General features: G+C 45.9%; 1 protein-coding gene across 2 annotated transcripts; it reads right to left on the bottom strand.

Annotated features, from left to right (window-relative positions):
- Positions 1-227: 227 nt before the first annotated feature.
- Positions 228-26,815, bottom strand: AASDHPPT (aminoadipate-semialdehyde dehydrogenase-phosphopantetheinyl transferase). 2 transcript variants are annotated; one of them, XM_056858570.1, is made up of 6 exons: positions 26,610-26,815; positions 25,008-25,233; positions 11,277-11,398; positions 4,473-4,634; positions 2,350-2,427; positions 228-403 (listed from the first exon to the last, which is right to left on the bottom strand). In XM_056858570.1, the coding sequence occupies exons 1-6, from the start codon at positions 26,790-26,792 to the stop codon at positions 245-247; spliced, it is 930 nt and encodes a 309-aa protein (XP_056714548.1). In that variant the 5' UTR covers positions 26,793-26,815; the 3' UTR covers positions 228-244. The 2 variants fall into 2 exon arrangements, with proteins under 2 accessions (XP_056714548.1, XP_056714549.1); XM_056858571.1 differs by lacking the exon at positions 4,473-4,634.
- Positions 26,816-27,306: the final 491 nt, after the last annotated feature.

Genomic DNA, 27,306 nt, shown 5'->3' with positions numbered 1-27,306 from the left:
CCATCACTGAGCTAAAGGAACAGGAAAACCTAGGCAACATCTGAGAATAAATCCAAGTTCAAGAAGAAAATTGACAAAAAGGGGGTCAGTTCATCTCAGAAAAAAAGCTGAAGTGTTAAATTCAAAGGTAGTTTTAACCATTCCCATCTTCCAAGTATACATCCCCCTCCCTGCAAATGTACTGATGATAAAGGCACAGCATGTGGCCTCTGAGTGCCCTCAAATTCATTTCTTGTCAACATCCTTATCTTGAATTTGAACTCTGCCGTGCTGGCGAATCCTGCCTAGAACAAAAGTTATCCCAGCAGGCATGGTCTTCGGGTGTGAGAGGAACAGCGGAGGCAACTAAATCATCAAAAGCCAGCATTGTGAAAGCTGTCTGGGTCACATCCCTACAAGGTACCTAAAAGGAAACAAAAATCGTTATGTTCACACAAACACGACCGAGATTTCCATGACCAAAAGAATAAAGGCTAGGGGTATTTTTTTTGCACTGGGCCCCTTTCTTTTATGAGGAAAAAAAATTCAGAATATGGAGCATTCTCCACAGTGGTTCCAAACTTCTAGAGTCAACTAATAATATGAAATAAACCTTGGCCTGAACTGCACTGACCGCAACTTGGTTGGGGAAGAAGAAGAAGAGTTGGTTTTTATACGCCAACTTTCTCTACCACTTAAGAAAGAATCAAACCAGCTTACAATCACCTTTCTTTCCCCTCCCCACAACAGACACCCTGTTAGGTGGGGCTGAGAGAACTGTAAGAGAACTGTGACTAGCCCAAGGTCACCCAGCTGGCTCTGTGTGTAGGAGTGGGGAAACCAACCCAGTTCACCAGATTGGCGTCCGCCACTCATGTGGAGGAGTGGGGAATCAAACCTGGTTCTCCAGATTACAGTCCATCTAATCTGGGTATAAACAAAATAAAGGGCAGGGTATAAACAAAATAAAATAACAAATAAATATTTACAAACAAACAGAAAATATTGTTATTCACATAAAATGCTTGTTTGAATGGCAGGCGGCGTGTTTCTGAATACTGCTGAGTATTACAATCTAATATGCAAACTGATGATTTCCCTCTTTTGTGTGTGTGTGTCTAGCTTTACTGTTAATTATTTGGAATTTTATTCCATTCTAGTAGGGTAAACATTTTTAATCCAATAAATACTTGGTGTAGGGCTGTGATAAAATGAAGACACAACATGACAGAACGATGAAAAATTCTTCTTCAGAACTGCAATCAGGGCCGGCCCACAGGTTTTTTATGCCGTAGGCCAGCTGCGACCTGAGTGACACCCCCCCACCCATGCACTGGGTCACCACAATCTGGGTGTCTGTGGAACTGGCTGTAGAACCCAGTGACAGCAGAGCTGGTGGTTGCCTGCCCTCCCCTTCCTCCTTTGAGGGGTAGGGAAGGCAGGCCAGGAGCGCAGGCCAGGCCGAGAAATCCCCTCAGGCGCGCAAGGAGAAGCTGCCACCATGAGGGTGTGGAGACTGGTGGCAGAGTTGGTGGCTGCCTCCTTCCCTTTGGGGCTGGCGGCGATGCTGGCCACATGATCACACAGTTGGCTGCTGCCTGCCTCTTTCTCAAGGCCAGGTAGGGTGAGGGTAAGGTGGGCTGAACAATAAGGTTGTGGAGCCCAGGGTCAGAGCTGGCAGCTGACTTCCTCACTCAGGGATGAGGTGACTCAAGGGAGAGGCAGACAGCACGAACAGGCCCTAGTAGCTAGCGCCACCTTCGTTCCCACAGGTAAAGGTGATGGGGCAAGAGGGTCTGGGGCTTGGTCTTATTTATTCAAAACATTTATTAGCCACTTTTTTTTTTACAGCGCTTGAGGTGGCTTAAAAGACATTAAAACCAAAATTTTAAATCACAATTTAGGACTGCTAGTAACTCAATCAAATGTGGTCCTAAATAAAACCATTAGAAGAAGAAGAGTTGGTTTTTATACCCCGATGTTCTCTATCTTTAAGGAGTCTTAAACCAGCTTACAATCACTTTCCCTTCCTCTCCCCACAACAGACACCTTGTGAGGTAGGAGGGGCTGAGAGTTCTGAGAGAACTATGATTAGACCAAGGTCATCCAGCAGGCTTCATGTGGAGGAGTGGGGAATCAAACCGGGTTCACCATATTAGAGTCCACCGCTCCTAACCACTATACCACATTGCTTTTCTCATGTAAATATTAGCCACTGGGTAGCCATGTTTGGTGCCCCTTATCCACACAGCCGCCCCAGGCAATTGTCTAGGTCTGCCTCATGGAGGGGGGGGGGGCTGCCCCAGACTTCAATACATATTTAGATGAGGCGGTTACCCTCCATTTTTTTTAATTACCAGAGTATCTTACCTCAGCATGCTTCTCTTTAAACCCCTCTGGTTTTCCAAGAGCGACTGCAACGTGATGGTAATCATCTAACCTGGTTTCCTAGTTGAGATAAAAACAGAATAGCATCCTAGGAGTATTCTGATGTTTTTGAACTCTGTTATGCTGCAAATACAGGCTTGGATCCCATACACTGCGTTTCTGCTTACAGAAGAGGGGAGGGCAACTTTCACCTATTTTACCCCTCCCACTACACGTTACCCGTTCAATCCCCTTGTGGCTAGGAAGCCACAACCAAGAAGACTCTGTTCTTTCTCATTCATGAAGGGGGGTGACTAGAATTCATGAAGGGGGGTAACTAGAGATTCAACAGACAGACCCATTCCTACAGGAGTTAGGTGATCCTTTAGGTACCCTGGCATATGGCAATACTCTTACCAATTAGCTTTCTCTTCACCATAGATGGTAAAAAAGCAAACTTCTCTTTTCTTATCTATCCCAGCTGAAAGCAGGCTTCCAAGAAAAAAAAAGCCCCCTTTTAAAAGAACCGATTTTCATAAACTGAAAGTTACAAGATTATTTCTAGTGATTTACATGGTCATAACAGAAGAACCATAATATTAGTTATTGCTGATACTGGCATGAGGCCACCTTGACTTCAGACTTTAAAAGCTATTTGGATGGTCCAACTGGGTGCATATCAGAGTTGTGGAAATATTTCCAGCATGTAGAATGGATTTTTCTCCTTTTTTTGACAACACTGGAGAAGTTAAGAGACTTCATTCCTCAATATAATTAATCATTCCCAAAATCTAAATTTAGTCTAAAATTTCTTACTTCAGATGAAGAGAACATGGTTTTCAACCTGCTTGCTGATTTAAGAGCCAGTGTGGTGTAATGGTTAAAATGCTGGGCTGGGATCTGGGAGACCCAGGTTCAAATCCCCAATTGCCATGAAATTCACTGGGCCAATCATTCTCAGCCTAGCCTACCTCACAGGGCTGTTGTAAGGATAAAATGGAGGAAGGCAGAGAACCATGCATTCTGCACTGAGCTCTTTGAAGGAAGGGCAGCCCAAAAATGTACTACTAAATGCAGTGCAAACTGGACGGATAATTCAGTTGTGGGGAAAGGACAACCAATAATTACTACTTTCACTGAAGAAGAAAAGTTGGGTTTTATATGCTGACTTTCTCTACCTTTTCAGAAGAATCAAACCAGCTTACATGCTGCTTCCCTTCCTCTCCCCACAACAGACACCTTGTGAGGTAAGTGAGGCTGAGGGAGTTCAGAGAGAACTGTGACTAGCCCAAGGTCACCCAGCAGGCTTCGTGTGGAGGAGTGAGGAAACCATCCCGGTTCACCAGATTAGAGCCTGCTGCTTATGTGCAGGAATGGGGAATCAAACCTGGTTCTCCAGATTAGAGTCTACCGCTCCTAGCCACTTGCTTGCCCTCCAAGCAAGATTCCTAAACGAGAGGAAAGGAGTCAAAGGATCCAACCCATTTTCTAACAGGAAAATTGGTGCCTCATGTCAACATGTAAGCAACAAAACCAGGCAGTCCACGGACAATGGAGGGCTTCCTCATACTTGGTGAACTCTCCCCCCCCCCCCCCAGGTATGTAGAAAAATACATATTTGTAAATTAAGATTTGGGGACACTCCTCCTTGATGCCCTAGAAGCAGACAGTGTTGAGTGTCATTTCAAGGGGCAGGGACAGAGTGAGAGGGGGAAGCTGTCATTGAGAATTTAAAGAATCACAGATACTTTAGGCTGAGGAAAATATCCAACTTATGCTCTCCCCTCTGCTTGTGTATGTATAATTGTATCTAATTCCATATTATATTTACCTCATTTATACCCCACCTTTCTCCCCCAATGGGAACTCAAAGCAACTTACATTTACTCCATTTTATCTTCACAGTCATCATGTGAGGCAGAGTTTGGCTGAGAGGGTAACGGGCCCAAGATCGCCCAGCAAGCTGTCATGCCAGTGTGGGGATCCAAACCTGGGTCTCCAGATCCTAGGCTGACACTCTAAGCACTGCATAACACTGCCCATACAAGAATGTATACCAATTCACAAATATTGTGCTATCTGAGGGCTTATGTAATATGACTCCAGGGAATCTTTGGCAGCATTACCTCGAAAGTCCAGTCCTTTTCTTCTTCGCCATCCAGAAGCATAATTGTCTCATTATAAGTTTTTCCTACTTCCAGCTGTGTTGGGGAGACATTAAACTCAATCCTTTGAAGATCGAAACCTATTCCAACTCCAATGGCTTTGATAAAGCTCTCCTTTAATGCCTAAAAGGTAAACATTCAAACACAGGTGGTTGCCCTATGTGGAATCCTTTTGTTCATTAAGTTTACACTGGACCACATTACAGCTTCTGTACACCAAAGCACCCCTTCAAATCCTCTCTTGTTGCCTCTAAACAGCAGGCATGGGGCACGCTATTGCTGCTTTATGCCTATGCATATAAAATCCTTCCATGCCTATACGGCTCTGGTTATAAAATCCCTGGTCTCTCTCGCCTGTACATATAATGAATTTCCATGATTATATCATGCAATTACGAAGCTAAAGGAATAAACCTGGGATAGGGATTTAGAGAGGGTCGCTCATGCTTGGACCATTGTATGATTATGGAGCATTTAATAGCTAAATACTCCTCTAAATCAACCGTCTCCCTATATACAGCATTTATTGATCTTAAGTCAGCTTTCGATTCTGTGTCTAGAATCATCCTATGGGAAAAACTGGAAGCAACCAATATAGATAGGCGACTGTTATTTCTAATTAGAGCCCTACATGAAAACACCTCTATTAAAATAAGATGTAATCCCCAGGGTCAGCTGACCAAGGAAATAAGAACACTAAAGGGAGTGAAACAAGGCTGTATATTGGCTCCCTTACTGTTTAACTTCTACATTAATGATCTTGTGGATTATTTGAGAATTCCAGCGTTTCATCCCCCTAAGTTAGCTGACAAACACCTACATCTTCTTCTTTATGCTGATGATACACTAATATTATCTAGAACTCCCATTGGTCTCAGAAGGGCCCTCCATGCATTTAACCAGTACTGTAAGGAGAACTGCTTGGAGATAAATTATTCAAAAACAAAAATACCGTATATACTCGTGTATAAGCCGAGTTTTTCAGCCCAAAAAAAGGGCTGAGAAAACCCAACTCGGCTTATACGCGGGTCAATACGATACTTAGAAGGGAGGGGGGAACTTACCACCGCCGCCGCCTGCCCACGTGCCTTCCCTGCGGGCCAGGAGCGGCCTGCGGGGCCTCCTGGGCGCAGGGAGGGGGCCGCCACCAGGGAAGGCTGCTCAGAGGTGCCGCGTGCGCTTTGCTGGGAGATTAAATCCCCGCTCCACGGCTGGCTACCTTCGCTATTCAGAGAGGACTAATCTAGCTGCATGGGAGGAAATGAATGTGGTGGGGAAGCTGTCTCCTCCAGCCCAGCTCAAGCGGCTGGACAGCCTCCTCGTCCCCACTTGGGCAAGTACCCCCCCCGCCCCCGCTTCTCTTTCTAATCCCCTCAGCGTCCCAGCTGCACGCCGCCGCTTCCCGCCCGCTTCCGAGCAGCAGCAGCTCTCACTGCCCAAACCCCAGCGGGGAGCTCGTACCCCCTCGCGCTCCTCCTGGCAGCCAGTCTTCTCGCCCTCGCCTTTCGTCCCTGGGCTGGGTGGGCTTTTCCCCCTCGGAGGTGTTGCGTTGCTCGCGGGGAACTTGGGGGAAAGCCTCAGAGCGGCGCGAGGAGGGCTGCCAGGGCGAGGCGCGAGGAGGGGGGGAGAGAGGTCCAGCTCGGAGCTTTGTTTGTTTTGGCTGTTGGAGGGTCACGGAAAGGTCTCTGTGTGTTCAAGGGAAGGGGGCTGCCTCAAGCCAAAGGAAGCGCTCTGCTGTGGTGCGTGCAGGAGGCAGAAAAGCAAATGTGTGTTTGTTCGGGTGCCTTTTCACAAGGAGCGGGGAATAGTTAAGTGCTAAGAAAAGTTTAGCTCCTTGGAAACTGGCTTCCCTCTTGCTTTACCTCGGGGCTAAACTAGACCTGGTACGCTGTTGCATCTGTTTTCCTCTCTCCTTTCCTTTTTAAAAACCAAAAGCAGCTTTTTGGGGGGTGGGTGAGTGGGAAGGGCAGTTTAACCCTTTCCTTTCTCTGTAGGCGCTTTCCCTTTCCTATAGTTGCCTCCCTATGCATTTCTTACTGGTGTGTGTGTGTAACGGGGCGGGGAGGGGGGAAATACACGCTACAGGATCTGCATGATCTGTATCTGTACTATTGAATGCTTTGCACAGCTATGCAACTTTTATAAAAGTTTTTTAAAAAAAACCCACCCTCAGAAATCTTTCACTGGATTTGTGCTGCTTAAAATAAGAATTTTTAAAGAAGTGGCAGGGAGTTGTGGGTGGAAAAGAGGCATGGTAAACGATATTCTACAGTTTGGTCATATGCATCTGGCTTTCAAAACTGAAGCCAAACTGAATCTCACCTTCAAAAATAATTGACAAAAAAATCTTTAAATGAAGCGGTGGGCTAAGATTTTAGATGTGTGTGAGGGGAGACCTAGCATCTATGGGGGTTACCACACTCAGTATTTCCAGCAATGTATTAAGAGTTTGAAAATGTTATAAAAAATACTGTTCGCACTTTCTATATATTCCCAGCGATGTATTAAGAGTTTGAAAACGTTATAAAAAATACTGTTCACACTTTGTTTGGCCCCTTTAGCAGTGAAGACGCCTTCCAACCACTTTTTAGCTGTGGCATCCAAAAACCCTTTCAAAGCGATGTTTTTTATAACATTTTCAAACTCTTACTACATCGCTGGGAATACATAATGTGGTAACCCCCTAAGTTATGTTTTACTCATAACATAGCTTACCTTACTGGGCCAGGAGCGGCCTGCAGGGCCCGGTAAGGTAAGCCTGCGGGGGTGGGGGAAAGGGCCTCCTTTCCCACCCTCGGCTTATACGCGGGTGCCTAATTTTTCCCCATTTTTGGGGTGAAATTAGGCACCTCGGCTTATACTCGGGTCGGCTTATACCTGAGTATATACGGTAATGGCCTTTGCTAAGAGGCCAAGAAACCACTCATGGCGTATAGATACTACCCCGATAGAACAGGTACATACCTATAAATATCTAGGTGTAACTTTACAAGAGTCTGGTTCGAAGAATGCCCACTTAGCCCAAGTCTCACTGAATGCTCAGATGAGTGCGGGGGCTATTCAAAGATTTTATTGGTCTAAGGGGGGTAGGAATGTGGCGGCCGCTATTAAGCTTTTTAATATGAAATCTTTGGCTCAATTATTATATGGAGCCCCACTCTGTATAATGGCAAATAAGATGTTGCTTGAAAAAACTCAATCTAAATTTTTAAGAAATATCCTCCAAGTATCTACTGGAGTGTCAAATGCTGCCATTCGACTGGAGGTTGGAATGGTTACGGTCGAGGCTAGAGTTTGGACTGCTGCCATTTTTTACTGTCTTAAGCTGATTTACTTCCCTGGGCGACTTGTTTCACTCACCCTGGCAGATACCTTTGTCTCCCCTTGGAGTAAGATGATTGAGCAAAAACTCAGCTACTATGGCCTGCCGAAACAACTCTACAAAACAAATGACTATGCTCAGGCAAGAGAAATTGTTAAACTCCGTATATTGGATGTCGAAAGACAGCATGATATGAATAGGCTAAGGAGCCCTCTTTATGATATAAGTGGGTTGAATAGGGTGGTCATGATGCCATATATTAAGTTATTGGAAAACCAGGAATATAGAAGGATTTTTACCTTGTTAAGATATAACATGCTACCCACAGCTGTTCTAAAGGGAAGATATAGAGGCGTGCCATATGGAAGTTGTCTATGTGAGTGCGGTGATGGTTCTGTAGAGACTTTAGAACATATTTTTTTTGAGTGTAGAATATATAGGAAGATTAGAGAATCCCTGATTGTGCCTAGAATTGCATGTTACCCTCATGAAAATAGAAGGTCTCTTCTTTCAACCCTGCTATCGGATAAGCAGCAGGAGATTACCTGTAAAGTTACCAAATTTGGTTGGCTGGTTCTTAAAATTAAGAAAAGGTGGAGTGGCGTATAAAGATGCCTTATGTAAATTCGTATTTTAATAAGATGTATATTGGTAGTATGTAAGCTATTTTACTTATGGATTGTGTTCTTATTTATATTCTGGTCTATGACTGTTTTAAATAAACTTGACTGGAATAGGGTAGGAAGTCCCATACTGATACTTGTTGTGCACAAACGGTCATAGTGTGGACATTAGTCACAACTTTTCGGGGGTTGTTCAACAGTTCTTTAATTTCCGTTGATAAGTCTTTAAATTGATTATTTATGACAGTCCAAGCCCCTTTCCAAGGGGATCAGAGTGATTTCTATCTAGTTTATGACCAGTCTCCCAGCTATAGCTGATCTGCTCAGCTTTGGCAGTTGAACTACGTCGCATGCCTCCAGACTATTCTCAGAGCTCTCGTTAAAGATGCGATTGTTCAAATACAATTAAAGAAATCTGCATCTTATGAAACCACCAACACAGTGCCTCTTTTGTGACACTGAAGAAACCATGAGATAAATTTGCAAAGCTAACACCACAGCCCATATATTGGGGTACAGGCATAGGAACATTTTATTTAGATAGTTGTACCCCACATTTCTCCCCAGAGGGGACCCAAAGCATCCTTCTCCTCCCTTCCCTTCCATTTCATCTTCACCATCATCCCTGTGGGGAAGGTTAGGCAGAGAATGCCTGGCCGAATCTCTCCAAGTAAGCTTCTATGTAGGGTTGCCAACCTCGAGGTAGTAGATGGAGATCTCCTGCTATTACAACTGATCTCCAGCCGATAGAGATCAGTTCACCAGGAGAAAATGGCCGCTTTGGCAATTGGACACTATGACATTGAAGTCCCTCCCCTCCCCAAACCCCACCCTCCTCAGGCTCTGCCCCCAAAACCTCCCACCGATGGTGTAGAGGGAACAGGCAACCCTACTTCGATGGCAGAGCAGGGTTTTGAACCTGGTTTTCTCAGATCCTAGCCCAACACTCTAACCACTACACCACACTGGCTCTTCACAGTGACGCAAGGGATGAGGGAAGCCTAGCCTTGCCAGCCATTTGGACGGTCCATTGATGTTGTCTCAGAAATAAAACAGACGTTTTTCTTTCATGACTCATGAGACTGCCAGCGGGCCCAGAGAAATGAAGCTTGAATCATTTGTTGCTAGGAGGCCATTCGGCCTCTTTCTCTCTCTCTCTCCTTAATTCATTCCCTAACAGTCCAGAGGCAAAGAGTCCCAAAGGCATCCTTGTATATTTTAACTCCCAGTCCCACTTATTAACATTGCCCCCACCCCACAATCAAATAAAGCTTTAGTTGATTAGACTATTGATTAAACTTGGCAGCCCTGAAATTTCTATTAAAACCCAAACAAAACAAGGGTTGGCTCCAGAACACCAAGAATGAGGACTCATTAGCCTTTTGAAGCCTTAGAAAAGAACGGGCAGCCGGCAGTAGCGTAGAGCCGTAGGCTTCTGAACCATCGTTCTACGGCACAGACAAATTCACATCCCACTGATCACGGAGATGCTGCTCTCCTAAAGCTATCCTGCTTTTCCCAGAACCACAATACTTTCTCAACGTCTTCGGCCAACTCTGCAACTGTTCTGCTAACCCCCCCCCCAACCCATTAGCACCACGGCTTCAACACAGGAGCCGCTTCTCTCCTATGCTTAAAGAATTCCACTGTAGTCGTTTATGCATGGGTACTTTCACTCACATTCACCACCACTCCCGTCTGTCTCGGTTGTTTCTTGGAGTTATACATGAGTTTTCCCTCCACTAGAGACGACCTCGCTGCCAGCCCTCACAAGTCCTGGCCCTTCCCGTTCCTCTGTTAGCCCAATTCTTCCCTCTCCTCTGAGCTCAGCCCTGGTGAAAACTCGGTGCATAAGGCAGAGTGCGGGACATGCAAGCTTAGTTTCGCTCACAGCCAGTTACAAAGCAGCATGTTTGGAGGTGGGGATTCAAATACTTCCTGATTCCTCGGAGCTCTTTCTGAGCAAAAGAAAGGCTTTATAAAACCCAGGCTTGGATTTCTCCCCCACCTTCTTTTCAGATTGCTCTGTTTTTTGTTTTATGTTCTTAAAATGCTTTTTTATGCGGCAATTGGGTTGGGGGGAGGGAACTTTTCTCTCACTACAGCCAATTATGAAGCAGCATTTCAAGGGGCGGGGATTTAAATACTTCCTGATTTGAGCTTGGAAACTAGTGCATAGACTCCCAATAGGAAAGTGTGGGTCCAACGAGCAACGAACCTCAGGTAAAACTCCCATGCATAAACAACCTAAGTGTGTCTGAAGTGCCGTCAAGTCGCAGCCAATTTATGACTCTTCAGGATCTCACTTAGGGAGCCTTCATATCACCTGCTTCCTGACCATTTAAACTGTAGATGCCCGGGATTGAACCCAGGACCTTCTGCATTCCAGGGAGATGTTCTACCACAAACATGTGATATGAACACTTCCCTATGAAGAGGAACAAAGCAACAATATCCAGAAGAGTATATACTTAACTGCAAGGGAGGGGAGGGGAGGGAAGGAAAATTTTCTCTGATTGGTGGCTCCTAATTTATTTCCAAAGGAGTCAGCAAGAGTCTTAGAATTTCATGATCAAACAAAACAAAAAGGCAAAATTATGATCCCTAGGGAGAGGCTGTGCAGTGGTTAGAACAGAAAAAAAAAACTATTTGCTTTATACTTCCTGTGCAGGTTTTCAAAGCAATTTTTAAAAATATTATAAAATGGTAAAGAATAGTGAGCTTCAAAGCAAAGACACTTGAAAATTAGAGCAGGGATGGTGTTAACCAGATCATAAACAACAACAACAAAAGCATCCCTAGATACAGACGATCCATTACCCAATGTCTATGAAACATATCCAACTGAAGCCATTCATTACGCATGGATGTGATTGTCCTCCACTCTTCGTCCGTAAATTGCCTCTTCATAATGCGAAAGAAGTCAGGGATCGAACCACTTCCTGCAATTAGAAAGTAAAATGGTTTGGGGAGCAGACGGAGGAATCCATAGTTACAGCTACTTAGGCATCGCTGGCTGCAGCTGCAATTAGAATACAGCATGTCTTGTTAATAGATTAAGAGATGAACACTCTCCTAATGTTGGGTCAATAGTTTCACCGCTGTTTTCCTCCCTGCTTCATACTTTGTTTACCTACTATATTTAGACAGAATTGTCTTTAAATCAAAGGGACTTTTTATTTTTTTACATAATTCCCAAGTTAAACGAGCCCTGGTGAACCTTACTGATGCTTAGCATCTGTGCTGGTTAACTTTTACTCCACTACCTCCCACCAGCAGGGTTGCCAGCTCTGGGTTGGGAAATACCTGGGGTTGGGGGTGGAGCCTAGTGAGGGCGGAGTTTGGGGAGGGACCTCAGCAGGGTACAATGCCATAGAGCCGTGTTGGCGAACCTATAGCACGCGTAGCCCTCTCTGTGGGCACGCGCGGTTAAGTGGCTTGCTGCATTGTGTGAGAGGGCCAGGTGCACAGCAGCAGCAGCGCCCGCCCCCTCCCGAGCCTCCGTCCAAGGTCTGTGTCTGGGCCCCATTCAGAGGAGGAGGATGAACCTTCCTCCCCTGAGCTCCTTGGGGCTCCCCCCCCCTTTTCACCCCTCCCCGAGGTTACAAATGTCCCCGCCCTCCGTACCTCTTCCCTCTCCGGCTAGGAGAGTTCCTTCAGAGGACGATAGCCTGTCTTGCCCTGGGCGGGTGTTCCCTTCAGGCGCCTGCTCTCTCCCAGGTCTCGCCCAGTGTTTTTCCGCAGCAACCGGGGCTGGAGCCGCGCTGAACTGGCTACCGCTCGGGGACCCCCCCCCCCGTCACCTCCCCCCCCCGCCTGCCAGCTGATGGGTGGGCTTTCCGGCGTCTCCCTGGGGCCCCGGCTTGCTGGCCGGTCTGGGGGCCCCGTGGTGTTAAGGCGGTTGCTGCGCCCCATTTGCTGGGTGCAGTTCGCCCAGGCCATTTCTCCCGCTCGCCAGCTGACGAGTGGACCCGTCGGCGGTTGCGGGGGCTTCCGGCTCGTTCACCAGAGCGCTGGGAGGAGGCCCTGGCTGCCTGCCTCTTGCCGTCTCTCCCGACTGCTCCCTGGTGAGTGGGGGGTTCAAGGGCCCTTCTCCCTCCCTCGGGGGCTGCTGCTGGGGCCTGGGGTGGTTTGGACAGCCCGGGAGCCCGGGCGGGAGGGCGACCCGGGACACACATCAAGAAGCTCTTTGTGCCAGGGATAGCAGCAAAACATTTGACGATGTCCTCAAAGATGTCACAAAAATGGTGAATTACATCATGGCTCGTGCTCTGAATTGTCGACAGTTTCAAGCACTTATTGAGGAGGTTCAGGCTGAGCAGAGGATGAGTCCTGGAGAGATGCAATCACTGGATCTCAAGGTTTTTTTTTGCCAAAAATAAAAAAAACAGCTGGTATGACAGCGTAAAAGAGGAGTCTCTCCCAATTCCCCTTTTCTTTTACCTATAAAGTCTGGACTGAATTGACAATTGCTTTCTCTATGTCGAAAAAAAATTAAGAGGTTTATATCCATAAAGGTCAAGCAATTATTTCCACAAGATTACAATATGAATCTGCAAAAGAAACGGGGCCTAACTTCATACTGGATTCCATTATCAGCGGGTGGTGTATTTTTCTCCAAGATAAGGGGAGAGGAGAACCAAAAAGAAATCTTATAGTTAACCTTGATTCAGGTAACAAAAGTCGAAGTGGCAAATGAATTAATGGTGTTGGTTTTGTCTATCGACGTTTATGAATTGCCCAGTTTGTTTCCTTTCATTTCCAATAATGGGGACCTTTACTCTAACCTAATGGTACTTGCTCTGGGGCTCACGGAGAGCCATGTTCACAATTAACATCAACCAAGAAAGTTATATTGACTTCGATTAGTAGCTTACCATCCCTCTGACAGCGGCTCCTTCAAGGCAGAAAGAACCTGCCAACCATAAGTCCCAATGGGCAAGGAGCTTGCCTGCTTTCTTGAAACATGGGATCGGTGCCACACTGGGGAACAGTGCTTAGAAGAGTGACAAGGGGCACGTCAAAGAGCCGCATGTGGCTCCTGAGCCACTGAGTGAGTATCACTACTCTAAACTGTCTGAAACTTAGAATCATAGAGTTGGAAGGGACCACCAGGGTCATCTAGTCCAACCCCCTGCATAATGCAGGAAATTCACAACTACCTCCCCCCTCCACACCCCCAGTGACCCCTACTCCATGCCCAGAAGATGGCCAAGATGCCCTCCCTCTCATGATCTGCTTAAGGTCACAGAATCAGCATTGCTGACAGATGGCCATCTAGCCTCTGCTTAAAAACCTCCAGGGAAGGAGAGCTCACCACCTCCTGAGGAAGCTTGTTTCACTGAGGAACCACTATATCTGATAGAAAGTTCTTCCTAAGGTTTAGATGGAAACTCTTTTGATTTAATTTCAATTGGCTGAGAGGTTGCTTTGGTTAATGGGAATGATCCTAAAAAAAACATTTCATCCAAATTGGATGGAAGGAGATTCAGCCAACAAATGTTTTTGTTTGAAGGCAATGGAAACAAAACAAAAAAAGCTAATAACGAAAAGGAATACATTGTTTGTTATTAAAAGAACAGTTTTAAAAACAAAAATGAACATGAAAACAAAATTTTGTTCATCTCTATGATCAGCTGTAACATTACCTTTCTGACTGCTAGAATCTATATGGGCCATTAATATACTCGCGCAGTGTGAGTGAGCATGTACATCGGGAGACAGTTGAGCTGGGAAGATTTCTGCATATAGAAAGCTTTGGGCAAACATTAAAGGGCTTGTCTTTGGGCAAGCATTAAAGTCATTCCTCACTGCATACTTGCACTAAGTGAAAGCACAATAGAGCAAAAGTCTAGTAGCAAATTAAAGACCAACAAAATTTATTCCAGCGTCAGCTTGCATTAGTCAGCGCTCACTTCATCAGATGCATAAGAAAGTCCATCCAAAGCAGCTATATTTAGAGTTCAAGCAACAGAAAAAGGGGGCAAGGTAGAGACAAGTTACACAAGGAGAGGCCAGAGTTTTTAAAAAAGGATCAATGGAAGAGTAATCAGTCCGTTCAGAGTGGGTCAGAACCACTACCAACTACTGATGGATATGCAGGGTAGGATTACTGTAAAATCTAATTGTGGAAAATATAGTGAGAGACTTGTTGAGTGGATTGAATGAGGCAATACAAAGACTATATAAAATAAAGCTGAATTAAACTGTAAAGTGTAGATCATGCTGAAACATCAGCATGCAGAGTGAGCAAGGAAACCAACAGCGCAATCCTACACAATTACTCCAGTCTAAGCCCACTGAAATGAATGGGCTTAGACTGGAGTAACTCTCTTTAGGATTGCACTGCAAGTCCCCTAATCAAGACTGGAAAAGGGGGGGGGATTAATGTTCAACTTTCTGATTAATTGTAATTCAGCACTTTGGCACTGGATCTGTCCTTTGCATTTCCCTTGTCCAAGAACTGTAATGTTTGGATCAACCCGGGACTTCTGACACAGTGTCAAATAAGGGTCATGCAAACCATCAGTTGAATATTCCATTACAAAAAGTAGGTTTTCAGTAAGAAAAAAACTAGCACGCATGCAAATAACTCAGGACTACAAAGCTGTTTTAAAGATTAATAAAGACACATCTATTTTAAAGCAGCCACAGAAAAACAAAATTTTTAAATGTATCTAAAATTTGCAAAAGACAGGAAAATATTCTGCAGATTTCCCCCACTTTTTCTTACCCCCAGCAGTCCCTTGCAACACACGGGAAGGCAAAGCTGGAGACTGGGGGACCCTCACAGATAGAAAGCAACACGGATCAGGGGGCCTCCAGTGAGGAGGGTAAATGGGTGAAATTGTTCATCCCCTCTGGTTCGTTGTCCAAATGTTCGTGGGAGAAAAACTACCATCTAGAACCAGATGGTACTAAAGCACGTAAGGTGTTGCTAGGCAAGGATATTCAAAAGATTTCCCCTCCCCTCCTCTGGTTTAGTATTTCCATGACAGAACTTCGGGCTCTCTTGTGGTCTGACTTATATTTTCATGGTAAAGCATTTGAAGTGAAATGTCTGAAATAAAATGGACAGAGATGCTGACAGCGGAGCGGGATCCAAAGAAATACATCAGAGAATTCTCAAGGCAAAAGCAGAATCAATTTTTAAAAAGAGGAGAAAAACCCTCAGCAACATTTGGGGCACCTTGAAGAAAAATGGAAGTAGAATTGCAGCATTTTGGTGGAGGAATCACCAAATAGTCAATTCAGCATTAAGATGGGCCTTGAGAACTTGAAGCTGTGGTTTATGAGGCGGAGAACATTGGAAAATTATTACCAGACTAATTATTTTAATTTACTGTAACTAAAATCCAACAAATGGTGGTGATGGGGAAACAGGCAACACCTGTGTGGGACTTTAGGAAGTAAAACATGTAACATTTTATGAGACCTTTTTAAAAAGCGAAATCTGATCAGGGAAAGGGCCGTGGCTCTATGGTAGAGCATCTGCTTGGCATGCAGAAGGTCCCAGGTTCAATATCTGGCATCTCCCGTTAAAGGGTCCAGGCAAGGAGGTGATGTGAAAGACCTCTGCCTGAGACCCTGGAGAGCTGCTGCCGGTCTGAGTAGGCAATACTGACTTTGATGGACCAAAGGTCTGGTTCAGTATAAGGCAGCTTCATGTGTTCATGTGATTCCTTGCATAATACATATGCAGTAATACACTACCTCTTGTAGTTTCATACGGGAAAGTTTTTAAGAACTTTTCCTACCCTATTCGCTGCACTTGGCCATTCCTGGAGCAGACAGTCATTGTTCCCTTGGCCACACTACTTAAGCCCATTACAGTGCAATCCTAAGAACACTTTCCTTGGAGTAAGCCCCACTGAACCAACCTGTGTAGTATTATCACTGTTGGTTACTTAATTTTTACCTTTCCTCCAAAGGAGGAGGAGTTGGTTTTTATATGCTGACTTTCTCGGTCACTTAAGGCAGACTCAAACCGGCTTACAATCACCTTCCCCTCCTCACAACAGACACCCTGTGAGGTAGGTGGGGCTGAGAGAGCTCTAACAGAGCTGTGACTAGCCCAAGGTCACCCAGCTGGCTTCGTCTGTGTATGAGTGGGGAAACAAATCCAGTTCACCAGATTAACCTCCGCAGGTCATGTGGAGGAGTGGGGAATCAAAGCCGGTTCTCCAGATCAGAATCCACCACTCCAAACCACCACTCTGAGCCACTACACGACGCTGGCTCAGGACAGTGTTCATTATTCTCCTCTCCTCCATTTTATCCTCACACTACCTCTGCCAGAGGGAGGAGAGAGAGGAGAGAGAGAGAGGGAGATCTCCATCCCTCTGGGATCTGAGGTCCTGTGTCCAAATTCCAACTCAGTCATGAAGCTTTACTGGTGACCTTGGGCCCGTGACTCTCTTTGCAGGGCTGTAATGAAGGTTAAATGAGGGAAGGGAGAAACATATATGCTGCCATGAGCTTCTTGAAGGAAGAATAAGATAATAACATATAGTGGTCAATTACCCACACCTCACCACGGAGTTTTGGGTAAAGACAGAAATTTCCTGAATAAACAGACAAAGAGCTTCGTGTTGTGCCCGGGCAGCCTGCCTGCCTCCTTCAGAAACAATACAGACATTATTTATTAATTGACTTCAGTCATACAGCGCATTCCTGAAAGGGGGCCCTGAATGCTCTTAGGAGCTGGCGTGACCCCTACGCCGACGCCCATGCCACTTGCACCATGCAAACTGGCACAGATGTTGGCATAGTGCCGCTTACGCCGCCCCCCCCCCCCCCCGGACAAGGGTGGCAGCACAGCCCTTGGATGCCAGCATGACCTCCTGCCGGTGTTCTCCCAGCGCAAACCCCCGTGCTGGCATCCGGGGAGGTGTTCCAGGGGGCAGAGCTGCCGTTGGGCAGCTTCCTAACCCCTTTCAGCCCGGGAATGCCCACTTAAGCAATGGCATTGCTGACCACCTTTTTGTCGGCGCAACATTGCTGTTTCCTATGGGGCTTTCCCCTCTTTTTTCTAATATATTTTTTAAAAACCTCCCCTGCCTCCCACCGCAGCAGCTGCGAAACCTCAGGAATGGGCTGATAGCCTGTTTTTCTTGTAGAGACGTGAGAAAACAATGAAAAAAAATATTAAGCATATTTGCCACATGGAAAAACTACAGGAGCTAATATATTAGGAGAGTTGCCTACTATCATGGAAAGAACATAAGGGAATAAGAGACGTCTTGAGAATGATCCGAAGTGCTTTTAAGAAGATAATTTTTTGGTATCGTTTTGCCTTGTTAAAGCTCCGTTTCCCCTAGAATTAAATCTTGACAAGGGAATCGCGTTTTCTTCCGTTCCCTGCCCTCTCCGTTTCTCGGAAGAACAGCTTCACGGCACTGAAATGTGTGGTTCTGCCAGTGTTGTTTCTCTGCATTCTTACTTTGAAATTGATGTCAGAATTCTGAACAGTATTCTCTGGACAGGCAGCAGAAGAAGGAGGCCTTCATCAAGAATAAAAGGAACTTTCTTCCTTCAGCTTCTTACAAGAATTTAGAAAAAAAAAAGTTAACACACAAGACAGCGCTTGGTTTTTATTTCTGTAAAAGGGAAACGAAAAGCATGCTATATTTGTCCACCATTTTGCATATCACAGAGATTTGCATGTTATGCTGCCGTTTGAGAAGCGGGATAAAATCGCAGGAGAATCCCTTTGCAGTTACCCCTATTGCAAGAGACCCTGTTAGCATAAATGTAACGGAGGAGTTTTATCGGCCACAAAGAGACTGAGAAAACTCTTCGGCAACTCATATTCCTTCTGCTGATAGCTTTGTCAAGAAACTGAGTCCTTTAGTGCAGTTTCTTGTTCTCTTACATTTGTTCAGGCTTCACGCCTGCAACAGAAAAGTTTTAAATTGGAAAATAACTGCGCTGTTGCTTGAAACTCAGCAAGCTGTGACCTTTTGCAACTGAGATAAGATTCCAGGTGCTGGGAGGAGGCCGTTTCTATCTTGACTCTCTTCTCCAAGGCCGAGAATATTGGTGCCACATTCTATCCAAATGGTAGAAAATTATGAGCCTTGTCACCTGTGAGAAATGGGAAGGCTTAGCCTGCAGATAAGTAGGGTTGCCAGCTTCCAGGTACTAGCTGGACATCTCCTGCTATTATGACTGAACTCCAGCCGATAGAGATCAGTTCACCGGAAGAAAACGGCCGCTTTGGCAATTGGACTCTATGGCATTGAAGTCTCTTCTCTCCCCAAACCCCGCCCTCCTCAGCCTCGGCCCCAAAAACCTCCCGCCGATGGCAAAGAGGGACCTGGCAACCCTACAGATAAGCCCCCACCATTCTATCGCACTCTGACCCTCTAGTCATCTGGCTAGTAATCAAGATCACTAGTCATGGATCTGATTGGTCAATGAGCCCAACGAAGACCCTTTGCCCATAAAAGCTTAGCATTTCAGTTTTGTTTTGTTCTTGGTACCCGATTCATGGTTCCTTGATCCAACTTTGGACCTTGTGATTTCGTGCCTGTTTTATGGTTCAGACATGCTTTCTGTCCCTGTTGACTCTTGGAGAGCATGGACTTTGAATGCTGGAGGATTTCAGCTGGAATGGTAACATCTGGTAATCTGAAATAATGTTATTACTGTGTAGTTAAATCCTTTTGATCTAGGTTTGTTATTCTAAATCCTCACTGCTCTTTTTAGAAACATTCTTGCACAATTTTAATAAATCACTTTAATTATATTTTGTGGTGTTTTGTCTTCCGGTGGCTTCAATAGAATTCCAGTACCTAGTCCTACAGGGCTAAACCTACCAGGTTGTTTTGTGAAACTCACGCTGCAGGTGGTCTACCTTGCAGGAGTGGCTTTCTTGGCTTTAATCCCAGGAAGATTGGAAGATTGCCCCTTGGCTTCTGGCTGTTTGGGTAGTGCAAAAGAGGCTGGCGGCAGCTAATAAGACTGAGGTGTGAGGACTCATACCCCAAGGTTTTTGTAATTTTGTGTTTTGCTGACCCATGCAAGGGAATCCCTTGGACTAGGGGTTCTCGATAAGTTTAAATTAGAATTTCTTCTCTTTCCCTTCAAACAAGATAATGCAGTCTGTTTTTCTTTACAACAAGTCAAATATGAGGATAGACTAGGATCTGGGAGACCCAGGTTAAAAGCCCCACTCTGCTGGGTGACTGTGGGCCAGACACTCTCTCAGTCTAACCTACCTCACAGAGTTGTTGTGAGGATAACACGGAAGAAGGGGAAAGTAATGTTGTAAAGCCAGCATGGTGTAGTGGTTAAGAAAGGTGGTGTGCCGGCGTAGGCCAAGGGCCGGGCGGTGCCCGCAGTCCTCAGACGTGCGAGAGGTATCTAGCCCCTTTCGGAGAAGGTGGCGAAGATTATGCTGTTTACTGAGGTCAGAACTCGGAGGCGTCATCAAAGCAGGCAGGAGTCAACGGCTGGAGAGATTAATTATGAGCGGTAGCGGGAACACAGAGAAACTGCACGGTTGCTTCCACAAAGTGAAAGCACGCCTGCACTGCCTTTATCAGTCAGTGCAATTCCAGGCTAGGCTTCACCCTGAAACGACTCAGCACCAGTTCTCTGCCTGCTTAGCCCCTCCAAGCGAGCACTTCTCCTTCTACTTTGCAGAACCACACGCTGCCGAGTCCTGATACGCCTGTCAGGTTCAGGTGAGCTTGGAGGGCTGCCACTCTCAGCTTCCACTGCAGGGGTTGGGGGAAGAGCAGCTTCTGTCTGCCCTTGTTCCATCTCTCTGCCTAGCTGTGGTTCCTGCTGAGTTGTTTCAGGCTCCTGCGCCACTGGCTGCAATGGAGGTACTGAGGGCCCAGAGGCAACCTGTTCCTCCACTTCAGCTTCAGAGTCCTCAGCTTCCAAGGCAGGGCCCATGACAGGTGGTTTGGAACAGTGCACTCTGATCTGGAGAACCAGGTCTGATTCCCCATTCCTCCACATGAGTGGCAGAGGCTAATCTGGGGAACTGGATTTGTTTCCACACTCCTACACATGAAGCCAGCTGGGCTAGTCACAGCTCTCTTAGAGCTCTCTCAGCCCCACCTATCTCACAGGGTGTCTGTTGTGGGGAGTGGAAGGTGATTGTAAGCCAGTTTGAGTCTCCCTTAAGTAGTAGAGAAAGTCAGCATATAAAAACCAACTCTTCTTCTTCAGTCCAATGCATCTGGAATTCGCCATGAAACACTGTGGGACTTACTCCTGAGTACTCATGGGGGGCTGCGGGGGGGGGGGGCTGGGAGAAATAATTGGCTCCCACAGTCTGCATGTCTAATTTCCTTCAGAATGAATCATATCACAGCCTTGCTGTCTCTCCAGAGTGTTAATTTTGGAAAGCAGACAATCCAGCTTTGCGTCAGCAGTTGTAAAATTAGTTTTAACTTATTTTTAATTGATTTCCCCAGGCAAAGGATAGATGATAACCATTAACTGAAAGGAGTAGGGAAAAGCCCTAAGGACAGATGAAAATATTATACGAATGCACAAAGCAAGTGAAATGCTTTTGGAAGGTACTGATAGGATTGTGAGCGTGCGCATGTTTACAGGAGTCTTGAAATCTGTAACAGGGTCAGATTTCAGAAAGAAAACTGAAAAGCCCAAAGCAGTTATTGAATATTTAGGTCGTGTCTAAACATCCCTGAATACGGGTGGGTGGGTGGGTGTGTGAGTGTGAGTGGGTGGGTGAGTGTGTGTGTGTGAGAGAGAGAGAGAGAGAAAGAGAGAGAGAGAGAGTGAGAGAGAGTGAGAGAGAGAGAGTGAAACTGCCAACAAAACTAACCACCTCTTGTAAAGGTGGATATTCTGGGCAAGATTGTACAAAGTACAATAAAACCTCAAGTCACCCCCCTTCCATCCAACAAATACCTTCAGGCTACATCCCACTGAAAGCCCTAGTGAATACAACAGCCTTGTAGACCCTCCTAATAACTTCTAAAGACAATGTAGTGTAATGGTTAAGAGCGGTGGTTTGGAGTGGAGGAGTCTGATCTGGAGAACCGGGTTTGATTCTCCACTCCTCCACATGAGCGGCGGAGGCTAATTTGGTGAACTGGGTTTGTTTCCCCACTCCTACAGCTGGGTGGCCTTGGGCTAGTCACACTCTCCCAGTTCCACTTACCTCACAGGGTGTCTGTTGTGGGGAGGGGAAGGGAAGGTGATTGTAAGCCGGCTTGATTCTTCCTTAAGTGGTAGAGAAAGTTGGCATATAAAAACCAACTCTTCATCCTGGCCTTTCTGCCTTTACCCTCCTGCTTTTCTCCCCCTCAACTCCAATAATGTGTATGCTAATTTATGCTAATTTTTAAAGGGTCTCTTTTTGAAGGCCATTTTTTTTAAAGATAGACAATGAGAAGAATGTCAAATATGCCACTTTGCTGTTTTGTAGGTAATTCACAGTGGGTAGCTGTGTATTAAGTCATTTACCTGGGCTGAATAAAGACTTTGCATTCATGGCCCATTACCAATGCTGATTTCTCCACACCCATCTCTCCCCTGGACATCACAGACTCTTCTGCATATCACACCTAATCCCATCAAGCCTGCTATTCACATTTACATACTGTTCCTCGACTTAAAGACCGATGGATTCACATTTTAGCTGTATCTGAAGAAGTGAGCTGTGGCTCACGAAAGCTCATACCCTACCAGAAAATATTTTTGTTAGTCTTTAAGGTGCTACTGGACTCTTGCCCTGTTTTGTAGGTACCACTGAAAAAAATGATGAGATCTCTCATACTCAAAAAAGATTTAAAAAGGAAGTCACCAAATGACTCGACACTGTGAATGCAAGTCCTTCACAAACTTTTCTGATCACTACCAGTTTCAACGCTCGTGGCTCTCCCAGACAATCCTGGAAATCGTAGTTCAGCAAGGATGTTGAGCATTCTACATTCGGTTTTCAAACCGTCTTCCCAAAAAACCCCCACAAAGGTGCCCAGTTTTGTAAGTCATAGCATTACCCTGCAAGGACTGTCCGTAAGGATTTTATACCGGGTAAACGATGCGTGTTCTGGTGCTAAAATGGCCTTTGCAGCTTAAAAGAACAATCACAAAAGACACCCCTTTGTCAACGTTGCTGATTGGTACAACAGAGAACCACCAAGAAGCAGTCAGAAGCTGGAGAAGTGAATTCTGAACAAGTTAGAAGTCTTTTACTACAGAGCAATAGCACAACCCTGTGGCGCTTTGTAAGATAACTCACTTTCAGAAAAAGAAAAACACCCATCACCCAAGGGCCTTTCTCTCTCTGAAAACAGCCTTCTGGCAACCTCAGAACTTCCTTCCAACTATATTGCCTTGGAAATTCTTACGCTGACATTTCAGAAGATAGAATTCATCTTTGATTCCTACTGGTATGATTCATGGATGTCTCTAAGGTAAACCCCAAGCTTCCTTTGCTCTTATTTTGTACTTCCACTGAAAAAGAACATAAGATTAGCCATGCTGGATCAGACCAAGGTCCATCAAGTCTAGCAGTCTGTTCACACAGTGGCCAACTAGGTGCCTCTAGGAAGCCCACAACCAAGACGACTGCAATCAGTCGTGAGGGTTCTGGAGACCAAGTCCTATGAGGAAAGGCTGAAAGAGCTAGGTATGTTTAACCTGAAGGGGAGAAGACTGAGAGGGATATGATAACCATCTTCAAGTACTTGAAGGGCTGTCATATAGAGGAGGCTGCCGAGTTGTTTTCTGTTGCCCCAGATGGTTGGACCAGAAACAACGGGTTGAAATTAAATCAAAAGAGTTTCCGGGTAGACATTAGGAAGAATTTTCTAACAGTTAGAACGGTTCCTCAGTGGAACAGGCTTCCTTGGGAGGTGCTCCTTCCCTGGAGGTTTTTAAGCAGAGGCTAGATGGCCATCTGTCAGCAATGCTGATTCTATGACCTTAGGCAGTTCATGAGAGGGAGGGCATCTTGGCCATGTTCTGGGCATGGAGTAGAGGTCACTAGGGGTATGTGGGGAAGGTGGTTGTGAGTTTCCTGCATTGTGCAGGGGGTTGGTCTAGATGACCCTGGTGGTCGCTTCCAACTCTATGATTCTATGATCTATACAGTGCAATCCTTAGCAGAGTAACACCCTTCAAGGCCAATTGACCCAGAATGGATATAGAAGGGTGCAACTTTGCCCAGGATGGCTCTGCTAGCCTGCCTTCACTAACTATCCCCGCTCTTTTGACAAATCTTTATACTCCTTATAACCGTCATATATTGACTGCCATCTTATTCAAGCTCACTATTATCCAGTCCCCTCAGCTCTTTACTCTTGCTTCAAACACATGTGCAGACCAGGTCCTGGAAACCTGCAGACACAGGTTTTGTTGACTGTTTCAGATCAACGTGTGAATAACCACTGCAGCTGCCGGCCACAAAGACATCTGCTTTCTACCCATACTTTCGTCCAGTTCTCTCCTTCTCTCTCAGACTCCACCTCCCTTTCACTTTTCTAGACTGTTCCTTGTTCCAGCCGTCTTTTGCTAAACTCCCATGATCCCCTCTGTCTGTAGCCCACTGTTTTCTTAGGCACTTCTACCTGCTCTGTTCCTCTCTACGCCAATGATCCTGAACGTAGTGCCCATAGGCACTGTCGCAACCACCAACGGCTTCCCTGTTCCCTATTTGCTTCTTCTCTAAAACATCTCTTTCCCCAAAGGAAATAGTAAATCTTGGCTCTCCTTGAACTCCCATTCAGAAACAGCCACTTCCCAAACTTTTTTAACTGGTCCCGGCAACCCATGGCGGCCATTTTGTGACTGGGCCAGCACCCCCCCTGCAACCATTCTGTTGCGGTATCCACTCCTCATTCTCTGCATTCCAAAAATCCCCACCACCTCACCAAGAGTACTGTTTAGTAGCTTCTCAGAGCAACAGCAGAAGAAAAATTTTAAAAAACAAACAGTGGAGTCATCAACATAACCACATCACTTCCATGTAAAAATCCGGGTTGCCACAGTGTTTCTGACAATTGCTAGAATTACACTGGGTTTTGCCCATAAGTGAACACATGAAGCTGCCTTATACTGAATCAGACCCTTGGTCCATCGAAGTCAGTATTGTCTACTCAGACCGGCAGTGGCTCTGCAGGGTCTCAGGCAGAGGTCTTTCACATCACCTACTTGCCTGGTCCCTTTAACTGGAGATGCTGGGGATTGAACCTGGGACCTTCTGCACGCCAAGCAGATGCTTTACAAACTGAGCCACAGCCCCTCCCTAACAGAAAAATGTCAGCGACGTTGCACCCCCTCCACGTCCCCAGCCCTCCTGTCAGTTGCCAGGTTCAGTGTGATAACCCTACTGTTGAACAGCTTTAGCCAAGGCAGCCAGAGACTCTGACTGCCCCAACTCTCTATGATTTAAGATCAACTCAGCCAATCACTGGCAAAGGCTCTGCTGCCACCATAAATCCCTTACTGGGATACAATATGCATCACCCAACTGGAAAAATTGGGTTGCCCATTCTTGTATGACCACATTACACAGGTGGACCTTGAAAAAAGATGTACTGAGCCTCTAGCGTACGGTACCTGGCAAGCTTGTCTTCATTACATCAATGCCAACATGACGGTCAGGCTCAGCTGCAAGGACTGTGTAATTCCCTTGATGAGAGACATTGAAGTTGAAAGGAGAATGGTTGGCGCTTATGTCATTCACGAGGACAGGTTTTCCTTTTGAAGTCCTTCCTAGCAGTATCGCATTCCAGGGAATGTTCAGTTTTTCAGCAATTAATTTCCTTATCAGCAGACGACCAGCCTATGGAAAAAAAATGCACAACAGGTAAGCCTTTCTGTATATATATAAAAAAGCAATTCACTAAAACACCATTTTCCTTTTTTAAAAAAACAGTTGATCGTTAACTACAGAGCAAAAGCAACTTTTTATTTATCTGACCACAACTAACACCTCGCACAACCTGGGATAAATTTTGCAGTCGGTTCAGGTAGCATTATAGCAAAGCTTAACATGCTCAGGCAGGCAGTACCATCCTGAACAGATTTACACCCTTCTAAACCTACTGAAGTCAGAGGGTTTAAAAGGGCATAAATCTGTTTAGAACTTCACTGTTAGAGGGGGGACCTAGAACGTGCTTCAGAATCCTCTGTGATAAAACAGGATCTTTTCCTTTAGGATAAAGTCAAAATGGTTCTCACCGAACACAAACCACCTTCCTAGTAACCCTTACGACAACACGATTTAAATATGAAGTTGGGCAGCAAGAACTTCCCTATATGACAATGAACATGCTCAGACTCTCACTCAAGTGAGACCCAGCATGATATAATCTAGGATGCCGAGGTTCAAATCTCCAGTCTAGCATAAAGCTCACTAAGCAACCGTAGGCCCGTCATTGTTTCTTGGCCTACCTCACAGGGTTGTTGTGAGGGGGGAAAATGGAGAAGGGAGAACCATGTGCACCCTCTTGAAGAAAGGGAGGGATACAAAACGTTCTGGAGAGAGATAAAATAAGTGTACAAATGCAACGCCACCGAAATGCAGCCTTAGTGCTCCAGCACAGCATCTACTTGGCCTACAGATCTCATGCGCCAACACTTGAAGCAGAGCAGAACTGCAGAGAAGCAGTTTACACACGACAGTGATGTGCTTAATGCAGCACAGAATCACATTTAAATTTGGCTTAGGTAGAATCCTCCAGGAACAGTGGTGCCAGAGGGAGAAAACGCAATCTCAAAAGAAGAAATTTAGCAGGTCTGCGGGGAGGGACACCACAGTTGGCCAACTGATTCTTCTATTCTGTCTGGTCTAGCTAGGGTTGCCAAATCCCTCTTTGCCACCGGCGGAGGTTTTTGGGGCGGAGCCTGAGGAGGGCAGGGTTTGGGGAGGGACTTCAATGCCATGGAGTCCAATTGCCTAAGCAGCCATTTTCTCCAGGGGAACTGATCTCTATTGGCTGGAGATCAGTTGTAATAGTAGGAGATCTCCTGCTAGTACCTGGAGGTTGGCAACCCTAAGTCTAGCAGTTTGGACAGAAGTGAGCCACAGTTGCTCCATGACTTATGAATCTCTGGCACACTGAATGCCACGAGTTCGGCACACCTATCGCAGTAGTTCCCATCATCTGGTAGAACCCTAACATTCAAAGAGCGAAAAAGGTTGAAGGATAAATATACCATGGCAGCCTTGGCATCACGGGCAAAGACAAACTGCCCAATGCGCTCCTTCTCTTCAGGCTGAACCAGGCGCATGGCCAGCAGCCAGTCCTCACGGCAGGGGACCCAGGAGGCATAGGAAAACGCCCAGCGCACGCTCTCCATAGCAAACCGCTCCAAGGAAGCCACGGGACGCCAGAGCATAAATGAAAGTTGGCAATGGGAAGGACGTATGCTTACACAGCCTGTGAGATGAGAACCAAGGCGAACAGCTTCTGGGCTGGAACGATCTGGGTTCAAATCCCTGCTCTCCTAGGAAGCACCATGGCTGGCCGTGGCAGCCCTTGTCTTTCAGTCTAAGTTACCCTATGGGGTTGTAATAGAACAGATTAGCTGCATAAACACTTTGCTAAGGATACAAAGAGTGAAGTATAAATAAGTGATTCTCTGACTTTTTCAACTAGAAGAAGAAGAGTTGGTTTTTATATGCCGACTGTCTCTACCAGTTAAGGGAGACTCAAACCGGCTTACAATCACCTTCCCGTCCCCCTGTGAGGTAGGTGGGGCTGAGAAAGCTGTGACTAGCCCAAGGTCACCCAGCTGGCTTCGTGTGCAGGAGTGGGGAAACCTCCACCGCTCATGTGGAGGAGTAGGGAATCAAACCCGGTTCTCCAGATCACTCCACTGCTCCAAACCTCCGCTCTTAACCACTACACCA

This window comes from Euleptes europaea, chromosome 12, assembly GCF_029931775.1.
Source record: "Euleptes europaea isolate rEulEur1 chromosome 12, rEulEur1.hap1, whole genome shotgun sequence".
NCBI lineage: Eukaryota > Metazoa > Chordata > Lepidosauria > Squamata > Sphaerodactylidae > Euleptes > Euleptes europaea.
Note: the sequence above shows the minus strand (reverse complement) of the source record. Positions and strands in the feature narration are given on the sequence as shown.